Below are 14,344 nucleotides of genomic sequence, written 5' to 3' on the forward strand. Positions count from 1 at the left end.
GCAGGTGGGAATGGAGCTCTGAAAGAGTAAGCAGGCCTGCTATCCTGTTATCGATGATATACTGACAGATACGACATCGAGTAGTTCTCTTGCCCTCCTCTACTGACTCATCCTCCGAATCGCTGGGTTACCGCGGCCCATCCAGTTGCTCCATGCAACATGTTGTTCCATAGATTGGGAACTTCCTGTGCACATCAAAGTGCATGGAGCGGACATCTGGCAGATTTTGGCAGATTTTTTGGTGGTCTTTTTGATGGGAGCCGATCTCAACACCGAGGCCAATGCCGCGGCCAATGCCGCGACCAACGCCGGGGCTAATCCAGGGCGTCCGTTGACGCTTCGTTCTGGTGAACAAAGGTCACAGACCCGGCAGGGCTATCATCTTCCCCGAAACTGCTTTTCCCATCAAACATCACATACTTTCCAACAAAGTAAGCAAGTCAGAACTTTCCACCAAAACATGATAACACTGGCTAATAGCACGATATAGAAGATAAACGGATAAGTTTCCAGGAAAGGTAAGAGCCCGGGTACAAGCCATAGAGACTCCTCAGGCTGCCAACTGTCGCCCCTGTGGTTCACTCAAACTACTTAAACCCCATCTCCGTGGACGACTTTCACCTACCATTGACCAAGACGTCTTCCCGGTTTCCAGGCTGATTCATCTTCATCTACTTTCGACGTTCCCTATCCTCAGGTAAAGCGAATGGCGGATTGCTCTTTCCCTTGAGGTTCGATACTATCTCCGTTGCACCAGTCACTGGGCCAGATATTGGGTACATGACGCTCTGGACTTTGACCTTCAAAACCATGATCGGGGAAACACGGTGTATGATCAAGCCTGATGGCTAGGAAGTGGGCCATACTGTTGTGGACCTTATCGAGCAGGTCATTTCGATTTATGTCACTGCCGTCCTCAATGCCTTGGTAAACATGTCAAAAATGAGCAGCCATGATTCTTCTGATGCGATCCTTGGTGAAGACGAAGAGTTAAACTCATCACCAACCTATATAAACCTGTGCAGCGCAGTCTACGAAGCGTACAAAGAACATGACCCTTTCTACGATACACACAGGATTTCGTTTTCTGCCCAAGATGACAAATGGCATTTTGAAGGGAGGACAGGCTCCGGCTTTCCGCTCCTTGATTATAAAAAGAAGTGGGAAGAGTTGCGCGAAGTGAAGTCTATACAGCCATTGGGCGAAAGCTGTGACCCAACAGCTGCCTCGGGATTTACCGGCAGTATCAGTCGAGGTTATCACAACATTGTGAAAGCCAAGGCCAGAGCATACATGGACTCCTTCCCAGGTCCAGATAACGTTGCGACTAATCAAGCTCATTGGAAGCTCAAACGATTGCTTCAGGGAAAGAAGTATCCTGAGGAAGTGCTCGTCTATCTAAATGACACTCTTGACTACCGCCTATCAGCCATGACATTAGCCTCGCAATATGTCTCATTCCTAGACATACAGTTCCCTGACGGCCTGACGTTCGACACAGAGGCTTGGCGTAATAATCTAGCCTTGAATGTGGCAAAGGATGGTGACTCGAAAGGTGCAAAATCGAAGCTAGAGAAATTTCACGAGGTCCGAGGATATATCATGGACACAAAGCTGTTTGACAGACCTATGGCTTCACAAGGATTTTCCTACACCAAACCCTGGGAGTATCTTGCCATCGCACTTGTCGAGTCGTCGTCACTAAGCATTGACGAGATCCGTGATAAAATAGATGGTTTAGTTAAACTCAAGGATGGAGCGCAACGTTTTCTCGCCACAATGCCACTTGCCGAGGCGATAATGAAAAATGACAATGTGGTTAGACATCGCGATAGGTTCTTTGAAACTGCTAGAAGGTTTCGCATTCGCTTGGGATCGTTGTCCCCTAGCAAGCGTACTCGCGAATCTCTACCATCTTGAGAATCATGAAACAGTGTATGGAAAGCAGCAGCGTCGTTCTGCAGAGGATCCGGTCAGGCGCGCCTTGGACAAGGTGCGCGAGCGTTACGAATTACTTTCACCAACGAATCGGAGCTCGACTGAAGAGGCGCAAGGATGAGGCCGGTTTTACATATTTTTACCTAGTTTTCCCTTCTTGTTGTTTTGCTCCCCTTGCTGTTCGCTCCCCCGACCGCGTGGGCGCGGTCATTTTTCTTTTATCGGGGGATTGTCAGGTGACATGTCATCACCTGACCTAGTGCCCCGCAGAGGGACTTATCGATAGCTAGATAGTATAGGAAAGGTATCATCTTCTTCCATCCAGACTTGACACTCACTGAGTAGCCTGATCTTACTCACTGAGCTTGACCTGAGCGCTCTGACTAGCTCACTGAGCACGACCTGATTATTACATAAGCTCAAGACTTTGCTCACCGGTGCGAAGCGCAAGGAGCAGCTAAGTCAGAAGCTCACCTCAATAAAATGCACCACGCTAGCCCCATCCAAATGCAGTTGTTCACAAGGACTCTTGACCGTTGTCCCCTCAACAAAACTCAAAGTCTCAAAAGGCTGGCGTCATCAATTGGCGGTCGATCCTGGTTATTTCGCCTCCAGCTGAGAGGCAAATTGATAGTGGGGGCCGGGGGGCTACATTTATTGGTTTTACTATTCTGCGGCTATGCTACTATTCAACTCGCCGAGTCTCGCATTCTACAATACCGTCTCGACATAGTGAGTGAGAGAGAGAGAGAAATTCATTTGCCCGATGTGTATGCAATATATGTCGGTAAGAATGGATATATCATGTAGTTCTACAACTAAATCGAAATCGTGGGCCTACCGGGCATGATCAATACCTACCTAAGCCGGCAAATCACATATAAGTGGAAACATTGCCTGAGCGTGATCGCATGATGATTTCCACTCTCCAGATGCGAATGACCAGTTTATTGTATCGGAATCATACTGTGTAGAGTTAGACCGTATGCTCCTACACATCAGTCTGAGTTGTATAATAGATGGTAGGAGAACGGTTGAATGTCGGGATACGACAGGCTCGCCCGGGCATAAATAGGTATCAGGTGTCCCGCGGCGTAGGGCTGCAACCCCAGAGTCAAAATCATACCTACCTCAGATGATCCGCATTTTACAACAGCCTTCCTCTCCTTTCGCATCATGTGAAGGTCACGAGTACATGCCATCATTGTGATTCCAACATCTGGCTTGTCAAACGACCCGAACCCAGTCCTCATATACGCTGAAGTGTGGAGGATAACTGGACTTCTACTGTGTACAGGTGATGCTATGCAGCCTTTAGATGGATCTAATACCCCAATACATTAATGTGTTATTGATGGATCCATGGAACCCTCAAGTGCCTAATTCTAAAGTTAGCACAGTATAATTCTTAGTTAACTACTCTACTGTGTACATTACACAGTACACAGCCAGAGTGTTGTACATAGACAAGTGTCCATGTGCCCGTGACGTCATTTTGTAGGTTGTCAGAAGAGTCACTCTTACTGTGTACGGAGTAGATCGGGTGATCAAGTTGCCACTAATGATACAGTTACGATGTATTCGAGTATGGATTACTGCAAGAACTCTCGGAATAAATGATTATACAACTATGAATCATGCGTAGACCGAATGATGATATTAATATTAGGGGCTTAGCGTGCTAGGCAGCCAAATAAAATGACCCATCCAGAATGCCGAGAGACGCTGTGCGTCTAGCGAAAATACAGTACTCCGTACAAAAGGCTCGGCATCGCTTCAGGCCGCGAGTCCCAACCGATTTCCTAGATTTTTTTCCAAACATTCTGGAAGAACCGTGGAAGCCGAGCGATCCGTGTAATCTATCTGTATCTGTTTGGTGTCGATCGGAGGGGCTCAGCCTGGCATAGGCTATGCCGCATAGCCACATGTTGAATACAGCTGAATGATGCGTCCAATAGTGTGGCGGTGCCTGTGAAATACTCGAGCAGACCAATTGGATTGTTTAAACGGTGTTCGAATTCAGTATTATCGTAAAAGACAGTAATATGCGGGCTTCACAAGGCTGACGCTTTGGACGCTGCGCCCCTCCTCGTTCCGTAATGTTTCGCTTGCGTGTGGGGTACTAGCGTCAGCCCTGTGGTTACTTGAAGTCACATCTTATAAAAGGTTGCCTCCCCTCACTTTACTTTTCTCACACCCATCATCTACTGTTCCTTTTCCACTTCCATTCACCCTTTCATCAAGACCAATATCAATTTCATCATGTCCGGCTACGATCAGTACAACCAGGGCCAAGGCTATGGCCAACAGCAAGGCTACGGTGGTCAGCAAGGTTACGGCCAACAGCAAGGTTACGGTCAGCCCCAGCAAGGCTATGGCCAACAGGGATATCCCCAGCAGGGTGGATCCTCTGACTACTACGGTGGCCAAGGCCAGCAACACCAGCAATATCAGCAACACCAGCAGGGTTACGGCCAACAGCAGGGTGGTGCCTCCGACTACTACGGTGGCCAGCAGTCTCACGAGCAGCAGCAGTACGGTCAGCATGACCAGTACCGTCAAGGGTATGTTCTGCCTTCATGTCAGCTTCAACCTAGCGCATCACAGACTAACGAACAACAGTGGCTACGACCAGCAACAGCAGGGTGCCCCCGGTGAGGCCCAAGAAGGCGAGCGTGGTCTTGCTGGTGCCCTCGCCGGCGGTGCCGCAGGTGGTTTCGCTGGCCACAAGGCCAACCACGGCTTCCTCGGAACAATTGGTGGAGCCATCATCGGTAGCATCGCCGAAGACGCCGTCAAGAAGCACCGGAAGAGCAACAGCAACTCTCCTGCGCAGTATGGTGGCGGTCAATACGGTGGCCCTCCTTCCCACGGCGGCAGCAACAGCGGCTCGATGATGGACTCGCTCGGTGGTTTCTTCAAAAAATAGAGGACGTCTAGTGGAATCCCCTCTTTTGTTTCCTGCCTGATGACACGTGCTTCATGAATTCCCTTTTCTGTTTCCATTTCCACAACGGGTTGGCGCGCTTGTTTTTTGACCCGTCAGATCGCTATTGCTTTTCTCATTATTTCATGGAAGCGGTTTCTTCGCCCTAGAGGAAGGGCCTTGGTGCCATGACAGAATTGTATTGATATCGGGATACCCTTGGGTTATCTGAGCATAATATTCAGAATTGCAATATGACAACCTCGAAGACAATTTTGCTAAGAACAGTAAACAGTAAAATGTAAAGGACGATGAATCATGAAAAGTTCAATTGTAGCAGCCGGCGAGGCCAAAACATCCCCCAAGCGGAATAGCGGTAGGCCTCAGGCATAAAACGCCAAGCCCGACAAAAGTTCGAGCGGACATATCCCCAAGTAACCTCCTGCCAAACACATCTGCAATTAGCATTCCCAAAATGATTATACGGAGGACTTGTATGTGGCAGAGTGAGTGTGATTCAATTGCTGATATTCTGCATTCAACGCTCCTGCTAACAGCATAAATCCACAGGCCGCCAGCTCCTTGCTCTCAGCCAACGAGCCCCGGTCTCGAGTCGCTTCCAATCGACATTGCCAGAAACACCAGTCACACCGGTCCAGGCGGTACAAACAAGTCCCAAGGATGAGATTACTCGCCCGGAAAATCCCCTCCTCGAGATGGTGCAGGCGCAAGCAGGGGCCAACACATCCGCACAGCAAGAAATCGCAGCGGAAGAATCGCATAGTGAGCCGCAAAATCCTTATCGGAAACTCCTGAAATGCACCAACTAACATGGTATCTTTTCCCCCTTTCAGGAAAGAACTTTAGCAAGCTCGGCACAACCGTGAGAACCTTCTACGACCCCGAAAATGTCATCCGCAACCCTCCCAAGCCATCCCAGATCTCGCTGGAAATGCTACTCGCAGCCCAAACCCACCTGGGCCACTCGACCTCACGCTGGAACCCGCAGAACTCGCGCTACATCTTCGGTATCCGCGAGGGTGTGCACATCATTTCGCTGGATGTGACGGCCGCGTATCTGCGCCGCGCCGCGAAGGTGGTGGAGGAAGTTGCCGCGCGCGGCGGACTGATTCTCTTCGCCGGCACGCGGAAGGGCCAGAAGCGGGCTGTGGTCAAAGCCGCCGAGCTGGCGAAGGGTTACCACATTTTCGAGCGGTGGATCCCCGGTTCTCTGACGAACGGCGAGCAGATTCTCGGCCACTGCGAGACGAAGGTTGTCAATGCGTTGGATGAGGAGTTGCCTGATTTCAAGGCTGATCTTGCGGATCGGCCGTCTCTCAAGCCTGATTTGGTGATTTGTCTTAACCCTCTTGAGAACGTTGTCCTGCTGCATGAGTGTGGATTGAACAATGTGCCCACTATCGGTATTATTGATACTGATGCGGATCCTACGCGCGTTACCTACCCGATTCCTGCGAACGATGACAGTCTGCGGGCTACCTGTCTTATTGCGGGGATTTTGGGTCGTGCTGGTGAGGCGGGTCAGGCGCGTCGGTTGAAGATGGCGCAGGAGGGTCGCACTACCTACCAGCCTATCAAGGCTGAGGTGCTGCATCTTGATCCGTTTACGGGTCAGCCTCCTGGTGGTGAGGGACAGAAGAAATAGGTGCCTTCTTTCTTTGTCAGATTGCATTTTCGTTATTTTGGTATCCGGTCGATTGCATTGAAACGACGGGTCTCTGTACTGTATAGATGATTCCAGGTCTTGGTGTTGACATATGTATTAACAACTTCTACTCAATTATGGTTCTTTTTACTTGAATCGGCTTGGATGGTCATGGTCCTAGTATACACAGTAGTATTCCAACCACCTTATGTCCACCTATAACGCTCATGTGTTGAGTCTGTGTGCACAGTGGACAAACTCACAGCAACGAGCCCATATTATAATTTGCAACAGCAGCCGCTTATCTTTACCTAGAGCGTACACAAATTGACACTGCGAGCTGCGAGCCATTACGGTACTCGACACCACGCACCGCGGCACCACCACTTCTCAGTGTGCAAGACGCTACCTATACCATTAGGCCAAAATCATGATCAAAGTAATAGCGATGTGTTGGATTTGTATACAGAACTAACGAGTATGTCCGCAATACGGCAGAGAGACTTCATACGTAAGCTGCGATTATTGCCATGCTGCAGGTCACCAGCATCGTCCCCCAACCCGATCAACCTCCATCTCCATATCCCTTCTCCAAGAGCCATTGGCCAGATCGGAACCAGCGGTGGATCGCAGACAGCTTTTGGAATCAACAGCAGTCATGCCAGATATGTTGAGCTTTTTTGCCGGCCCGCCGGGGACAATGGCGATGCGCCCATATCAGCCTTCTCCAGACTTTACCTGGAAATGGAAGTTCACTAGAGTTAAGTGTATCTTGGCGCTGGCAGTTGGAGTAAGAGGCCAAGCCTGGAATAGCTTTCGTCATATGGTGACTGCTGTCAATGAAGTCGTTACCTATCTCCTTACCCCAACTGCTGATATGACCTTGGTGTACTGGGGGGATGTTGCGATGTCATGCGTATTATCCAAAACCATGACATGCAATCTAATCTCCCGGTTCTATCTTCGAGGGAGTTGTCCAAAGTCCGGTGTGGTCAATATAATCTCAATATGCATCCCTCCGGTCGAGTACAAACCCCGGAAATTTCCCCAACGGGAACGTGGACTTTAGGCTCCAGATGTAATGGCGTTAACATATAGGCGGCTCATCAACAATCTATGACCCAGCACAAATATCCGAGCAGCATGGCCTCTACTCCCGTCTTTTGCTTTTGCAAACGGAGATGAAATGCACTCTGAATCAGGTAGAAAACGTTGCCATGCAAGGTAGTATTGGAGAGAAGCCAACTCTCTGTGCGGTAAAGCCGTTCTAGTCTCACACCTGTTCATAGATGATTTGGCGATCATGGGAGAAGGTGAAGCGTTTGTGATTATGGGAGATAAGAGTGCTTAATGCCCTAGCAAAGATTGTGAATGGAATCCGAGTCACGTGGATTAGTGAATGCGGAGTCTCGCATTATGCATACCGGTCCTGAAATCACAGATTCTAATGTCACGTTATTTTGCCCTCACCTAACCTTTCCCTCTCGCTTGCGTGTCTCGAAATTGAAGACTGCGTGGGCATTTCTTTCAGCTCGACATGCAGAGTACTCCGGTCACACCACCGTCTGGCAGCCAAATATCTCAGACGTTACCCTTCCGGCCTTCGAGGCGTCGTCCTGCCCTCCACCTCCCAGCAACACCCCATCGAGTTCAGCCACTCCACGAGAGGCCGCCACCCTCTCGCACCCCTTCGCCGTCCTCAGGCCCATCATCTCCGGAGGAGTCACCCTCGCGCGTTTTCCGTATGCGATAGAGTCTTTATCTAATGTATTTAATCATATATGTAATCAAATAATCAAATAACCTACGGATTGAGATAATCAAATTACCTACGGATTGAGATAAAGCCAACGCTCAGCAACTGAGGCTGGGGGTCCGGGGGGCGCCAAAGCCCCCTGGTAGAATATAAAATGACAGGTTATTCCATCAACCAACCAAGTGGCCGAGCAGTAACTCAGCCATCTTATCTTCCTTGGTCTAGTGGTGATGATTTCCGCTTGTCATTAACACCGATAAGCGCGGGAGACCGGGGTTCGATTCCCCGAGGGAGAGATGTCTTTTCGCTTTTTTTTTGTTTTGCTTTGGAAAATCTGGCAATCGCCGTAAGGTAGGACGATTGCGTCTTTTCATTGAATCTTCATTGCGGCATTCCGTTTAAGTCCAAGGACTAACAGGGATTCAGAGGACAGGCCATTATTGGGGCGCAAGCGAATGAAGGCACCTATAAGATAAGGCATGGAAGGCATTATGGGCTGGGGAAGACTAGCGTCGGAAGGAGTAACAAGAAAAGAACAGGGGAAAGGGTAATGAAATGCTCCCGCGTGAGACGCCACAAATAGAGATTCAGGAGATTCAATTTATTCACTATCCATCCACCCTAAAGACAAGACGCGATCTAAGATCTTCCAAGTTGATTAGACTATACGCTCACGAAATGTCCGTACCTTGTTGATTCTTGACGCTAACTATGCTGCGTACTAAAAATATCCATCACAAGCAATCTGGGTCTACATTATTGCCTCAGAAGCATCCTCAAGGGCGAGACATACACAAAGGAGAAGATGGATGACCTGATCGAGACTACCGCTTATAGGCTGGGATCCATGCACGAGGCCAACTATCTTAAAGATCAACTGGGACTCGACTTTCCCTCTATCTTCGAAATCGACACTTTTCCTGGGTTCATTGCAAAGACTTGGGACCCAGAAATCCACTCAATTGAGCTTGGTGGGACATAAGCACCCTGATAAACAATCAGGATTGTTAACCACCTAGTCACTCAGCTGCTGTGACTGGTGTCTGACATGGCCTCCTTGAAGGCACGTGCATTCTTCATCAGCCCTTCATCACTAGCAACACGGTTTCCCAGCCACGCCTTGTAGATGAACCGATACCAGCCTTTCTTCTTGGCGGCCATGACCTCTACTAGCTCTTGGATTTGTTCCCAGGACGTAGAGGACTTAACAAGCACAATAGTGAGATACTGCACTGGCTTGGAATAGAAACGGATTCCAATCGGCTTGGTGATAATGTTCCGCTGCAAGAGTAGATGCCAAGTCTTTGAGTGGATTTCTGGGTCCCAAGTCTCTGCAATGAACCCAGGAAAAGTGTCGATTTCGAAGATAGAGGGAAAGTCGAGTCCCAGTTGATCTTTAAGATAGTTGGCCTCGTGCATGGATCCCAGCCTATAAGCGGTAGTCTCGATCAGGCCATCCATCTTCTCCTTTGTGTATGTCTCGCCCTTGAGGATGCTTCTGAGGCAATAATGTAGACTAACGTTAGGGGAGGCTGAATCCACACCAGGCTTAGCTGCAAAGTATTCTCGGGCAAGGAACTGGAGTCGTTTATGGCGTCTCCCACCAGTCTTCGCCACCTCCGAGCTGCTTGATGGTTCTGAGGATGGCGGGACCTGTCGTAGGGATGACCATTTATCCCTGTATGCGGCAAGAGGCAGACCGAGACGAGCCTGATAGCTCATCTCCCACTCGTCGTTCTCCGCGGAGAAGTAGATCTCCTGCTTCTGTCCAGTCAAGCCCATCGTCTTCATATGGTCATAGACCGACTTGGCAAGCTGAATATAGGTCGGATGATATCCGTTTTGAGCGACCTCATCTTCAGCATCCAGAAAAGAGTTCAACAGTGCGGTCGCGGCTAAGCTACCGCTGACTCTTCCGGCGCTAGCACTTGCGGGCCATGACAACGACACCGTCTTTGGACCAGCTGATAGGAGTGCCGTTGTGTCAAGCCTCGGGGGTGCAGGTTGAAGCTGCACGTTGTTCAAGTCAGGACGGACAAGCCAGCCGCCGGAGTAGCAAGAGGTACTAAATAGGGTGACATTGGACTTTCCTTGGAGCGTCCGAAGAAGGTCTTTCATTTCGAGAATTGAACCCCCAACCTCAAGCCCATGGGCCTCCGTACCGTGAGCAAAGATCAGTAGCATAAGATGCTCCTGGTTCCGGGTGGCTTCGGCAGCTTCAGCACGAAGCGTGCTAAGATATCGCTCCACGAGATCCTTCCGTTGCACATGTCGTATATTCCCGGCTGCTGAAATATCCGGGAGTCTGGCGCGATCCAGCACCACCCGTCGGGTATGACGTGAGCTACCATGAAGATACTCCTGGTACTTTGCGACAAGGTCCTCGGGCTTCTCGCATGTCATCCAGATTTGGGGCTGAGATGGGAGTGGCCGCGAGAACAGGTAGTGAAATAGGTAAAAATCGGACACGAACCACCCATCTTCCTGGGGTTTCGCCATATTGTCGATGTCCGTAACTCCCAGAAGAGCAAGGATACGGTGGCGAGGCGGAACGTCGGGAGGGCAATGCGTAAGGAATTGTCGGCTGGATAGATCCTGCTCGGTGCCAGTCCGGCAGCCAACGGCATAAAAGTCGTCAGAGTTGTCCGGCTTGATAGTAGTTCCTGCCATCTCTGACATGGTTGTAGATTGAGTGGCAGGAGAAGGAAGTGCGAGGTACAGTGTAGTCGGAGCGGGAGCTTGGTAGTGAGATGGAAGTCCCAGATCCCAGGTGAAACAGGTTGGGCTTGGTGAATGATGGATGAGGTACGAGCATGCCAGGTAGGTACGAACAGTAGGTGCGAACCTGTAGACGGCCTTCTCTGTAATTGTAATAATATTGTAATAGGCTCCTCACGTGTCATGTGATCTTACTATCTCCCATTTCCACCTACTAGACGACCCTGGAGGCATAAAGAAGGTTGTGTTATCTTCGTCACTCATCCGTCATAGACTCCATCTCCTCCTATATCAGGTTACCAGGTAGGCAGGGCTCTCCATCTACGGATGACTGCGACTTCCCCTTTATGAAACTAGTTATCGCGGAAGGTGCCTTTCGAGCAAGACACCGGAAGGTATGCATTCTTTGACCCTATTTTCTTGACTGCCAGATTTCTGACTCTATCTCATCATGGCCGGTGCTAAAAGACGCCGATCTCTACACGGCGCTGCGGCTACCGCGGTCGAAAAGAAGCGCCTTCGTCTTCTCACTCCTGCCAGCCCTGTTGAAGACGATTTTAAGCCGACGCCAACTCATGGAGAGTCGCAGCACGGAGGTACTAGGCAGTAGGTAGCCGCCATTCCTTTACAACTTCATGAAAAACTCCCGGAATCCCTACGGAATCCCACCGGAATTTCATCTCGCAGACCAATCATGGATTCGCAAGTGAGCGTCACGATGCATCCACGAGACCTCCTCCGAGAAGTCGCCCTCTCGATGAATAGACATCACAATGATCTTTCAGTCACTATTCCTATTCGCACTACGTGGCGGGCGGCTATCCAAGCCGCCGAAGCCGCTCTGGGGGACATCGACGAACCGCTCATAGCCATGCCTCCAGGAACTGGAAGCCGTCGACAACTTCGAGAAATGGCCCTACAGTCAACGCCGTCGGATTTTCCATTGGAACGTGGCCTTGGGCTACCGATCCGATCGAATGTTGACATCCAAACGCTTCAACCTCATCCGCCCCCGACGGAATCAGCTCGTAAACGTCTACGCGAGATGGCTCGTGAGGCCGCTCAAGAGGACTTCCGACAGCCGTACATCTCACTTGAGGCGGGATTACTCGACAGATATATTCCTACTGTCCGTGGAACTTGTCTTACAGGGTCTTGACGGCCAACCGGATGACCCCAAATACACCGTCGAGACAGATATGGTATTTGATACGGGGGCCCATCGAACCATTATCGCGGAAGACCTCCTCTCGGAAGAGTTCCGACAGTACCTGAAGGAACCAGTCCATGATCCGTATCGATCGACAGGTGGTTTGGTTGTCATGGTTGAGACCAGAATTGCTCTTTCGGACCACCCGGTTCTTAGTCAAGCTGCGGCGTTTATCGTACCCACGTCGCAAATGCCGAACAAGCAGATAGGGGTCCTGTTCGGGCAATCCTCATGCATTGACAGACTTAACCTGCGAATGATTCCTCGGCGCATCCTAGAGGCCAAAGGGTGAAGAAATCTCGGAAGAGTTTTGGGGTGATATTATGGCGGATGAGTACCTGAACATGGACGGTGAAGTTGTCACCCTCTAAGCCTCGCACGAGGGAAGACTGTAGTGTATTGCTACCAGAAATTAAAAAAAAAATCGAAGATTACTGTCAAGGTCTGACATGCAGGCAACTTCCATCCATTTAAACATGCAGACAAATTCCGTCTTTATCTGCATCATTGTGTATTTAGAGCAGAGGTGGCCACCCAGATAGGCAAGCCCCACCTGGCAGAGAAAATCCGCAACGTACAGGTGCATATAAGTTGTCTCGACCTCATGCAGATTTATGAGGATCAAGACCCACGTTTCTTCGTTACAGTAAGCACGGCGTGAATTTAGGTGCCACCCGGCGGTTCGTTCATGACATCTGCCTTTGGGTGAAACGACACCGTATTTCTGTTAACCATTTGAAGACCATGTTTTAAATTTTGACTATGATAACACTCTTAAAAAACAATTATTCTGTACTAATGGTTTTTCAAATGGTTGTAAAAAACACCAAATCTCCGGTAAGGTATGATGTGCGCATGGAACGGAATCTGATGGCCGTTGCTTGTAGCCGTCGGGCTATAGGTCCCTAATCCACGTTTTGTCGGACTTATCTAACGAGAGGTGAGATAGGTAGTTAGGTGTATCCCTAACGAAAAGTCTCGACTCGAGGGCTGCACGGAATGAAACTTTCAATGATACACAAAGGACTCTCTCAACCGTACTGTTAGCTAACAGGCCTTTATACGGCTAAGCCCTTCTGAGAGTATTGAGGAGCGATGCTACGTAGGTACCTAGAGCGCCGAACAGACATATATACCGAAGTATTGGTCTGGTCGTAGTGTTGTCAAGACTTGTGGATCTAAGGCATTCTGTATGGCTCCGAAAACGTGCTTTTTGAACTGGGGTTGACTCTTCATATGAATGCAATGCAGATGGGAAAATGATGGTCCTATGGAGAAAATCTGTATGTATTCATATGGCTGAAGAGAAGGAAGAAAGAGAGAGAGACAGCAGGCGAACTAGCTGGGTTCTATCTAAATGGGATGCCTCAGGCACAGGGGCATCCAACAACTGTTGAATTGACTGGCAGAAGCAGTAGTGAATAGTGATCGAGAGCTCGGGGTTGTCGCCATCGATAGATTCGGGGGTGTTTGACATGTTGGGCTTCGTGACGAGATTCAGAAGTTCGCATCATGACGCGGGCGCCGGGAACAAGGTGCAGCCTTGGACTGCCTGAGAGGTCTCCACCAAACTAACATTGTTCCGGCAGGCGGTGTTATTCTGCTACATAGCACAGACCACTAAGATTTACCAGATGTTGCCCTCGTAAGCTGATCAACGGAGTACAGTGGACATGCATAATTTGATAGACCAATCAAATCGCCGAAATGGAACTCGTTGAACGAACACTTGCGTGTAGTTCGTCAACCGCCCACCTGTAGTTAACTGATGAGCATGATCCAGCCAACCAGTGTGGTCTGAACATGCAGTGGTAACTGGTAACACCAGCAGCTCCAGCACTTTATGCCCCTTTCAGCTTTGGCGCCCTTGCTGCTGGATGATCATTGGAACGTTGCTCTGCTGATCCACTCTTTGCTTTTCTAAGCTTCAGCCCTGTTTTCTTGTTTTGGTGAGCTTGGGGGACAATAATCATGGCTGCCCTGGATTTGTGTATCTAGAGCCACGAGTATCCACCCGATCGACAGAGAATTAGAAATCTCTCTGCAGCTGTTTGTTTTCCGCACTTCTATCGAGTTTCACTTAGCCGTCATCTTGTTCCCATTGCTTCATTTCCTGGCTGTTAGCGATCC

General features: G+C 49.6%; 5 protein-coding genes across 5 annotated transcripts; 4 read left to right on the forward strand and 1 right to left on the reverse strand.

Annotated features, from left to right (window-relative positions):
- Positions 1-942: 942 nt before the first annotated feature.
- N7515_006819 (uncharacterized protein) lies at positions 943-1,920 on the forward strand (the record flags this gene model as incomplete). Its single annotated transcript, XM_056667563.1, has 1 exon — positions 943-1,920. One exon carries the CDS (start codon positions 943-945, stop codon positions 1,918-1,920), a length of 978 nt encoding a protein of 325 aa, XP_056521159.1.
- Positions 1,921-4,200: 2,280 nt separating this feature from the next.
- Positions 4,201-4,867, forward strand: hel10 (putative high expression lethality protein Hel10; the record flags this gene model as incomplete). Its single annotated transcript, XM_056667564.1, has 2 exons — positions 4,201-4,502; positions 4,561-4,867. 2 exons carry the CDS (start codon positions 4,201-4,203, stop codon positions 4,865-4,867), a joined length of 609 nt encoding a protein of 202 aa, XP_056521160.1.
- Positions 4,868-5,339: 472 nt separating this feature from the next.
- On the forward strand, positions 5,340-6,530 carry N7515_006821 (mitochondrial 37S ribosomal protein uS2m; the record flags this gene model as incomplete). Its single annotated transcript, XM_056667565.1, has 3 exons — positions 5,340-5,358; positions 5,435-5,647; positions 5,719-6,530. 3 exons carry the CDS (start codon positions 5,340-5,342, stop codon positions 6,528-6,530), a joined length of 1,044 nt encoding a protein of 347 aa, XP_056521161.1.
- Positions 6,531-9,309: 2,779 nt separating this feature from the next.
- On the reverse strand, positions 9,310-10,965 carry N7515_006822 (uncharacterized protein; the record flags this gene model as incomplete). Its single annotated transcript, XM_056667566.1, has 1 exon — positions 9,310-10,965. One exon carries the CDS (start codon positions 10,963-10,965, stop codon positions 9,310-9,312), a length of 1,656 nt encoding a protein of 551 aa, XP_056521162.1.
- Positions 10,966-11,698: 733 nt separating this feature from the next.
- Positions 11,699-12,163, forward strand: N7515_006823 (uncharacterized protein; the record flags this gene model as incomplete). The annotated part of the gene is made up of 1 exon (XM_056667567.1): positions 11,699-12,163. One exon carries the CDS (start codon positions 11,699-11,701, stop codon positions 12,161-12,163), a length of 465 nt encoding a protein of 154 aa, XP_056521163.1.
- Between the last annotated feature and the right edge of the window lie 2,181 nt (positions 12,164-14,344).

This window comes from Penicillium bovifimosum (assembly GCF_028826915.1).
Source record: "Penicillium bovifimosum strain IBT 22155 chromosome Unknown utg000005l_segment0_segment0, whole genome shotgun sequence".
In the NCBI taxonomy this organism is placed as follows: domain Eukaryota; kingdom Fungi; phylum Ascomycota; class Eurotiomycetes; order Eurotiales; family Aspergillaceae; genus Penicillium; species Penicillium bovifimosum.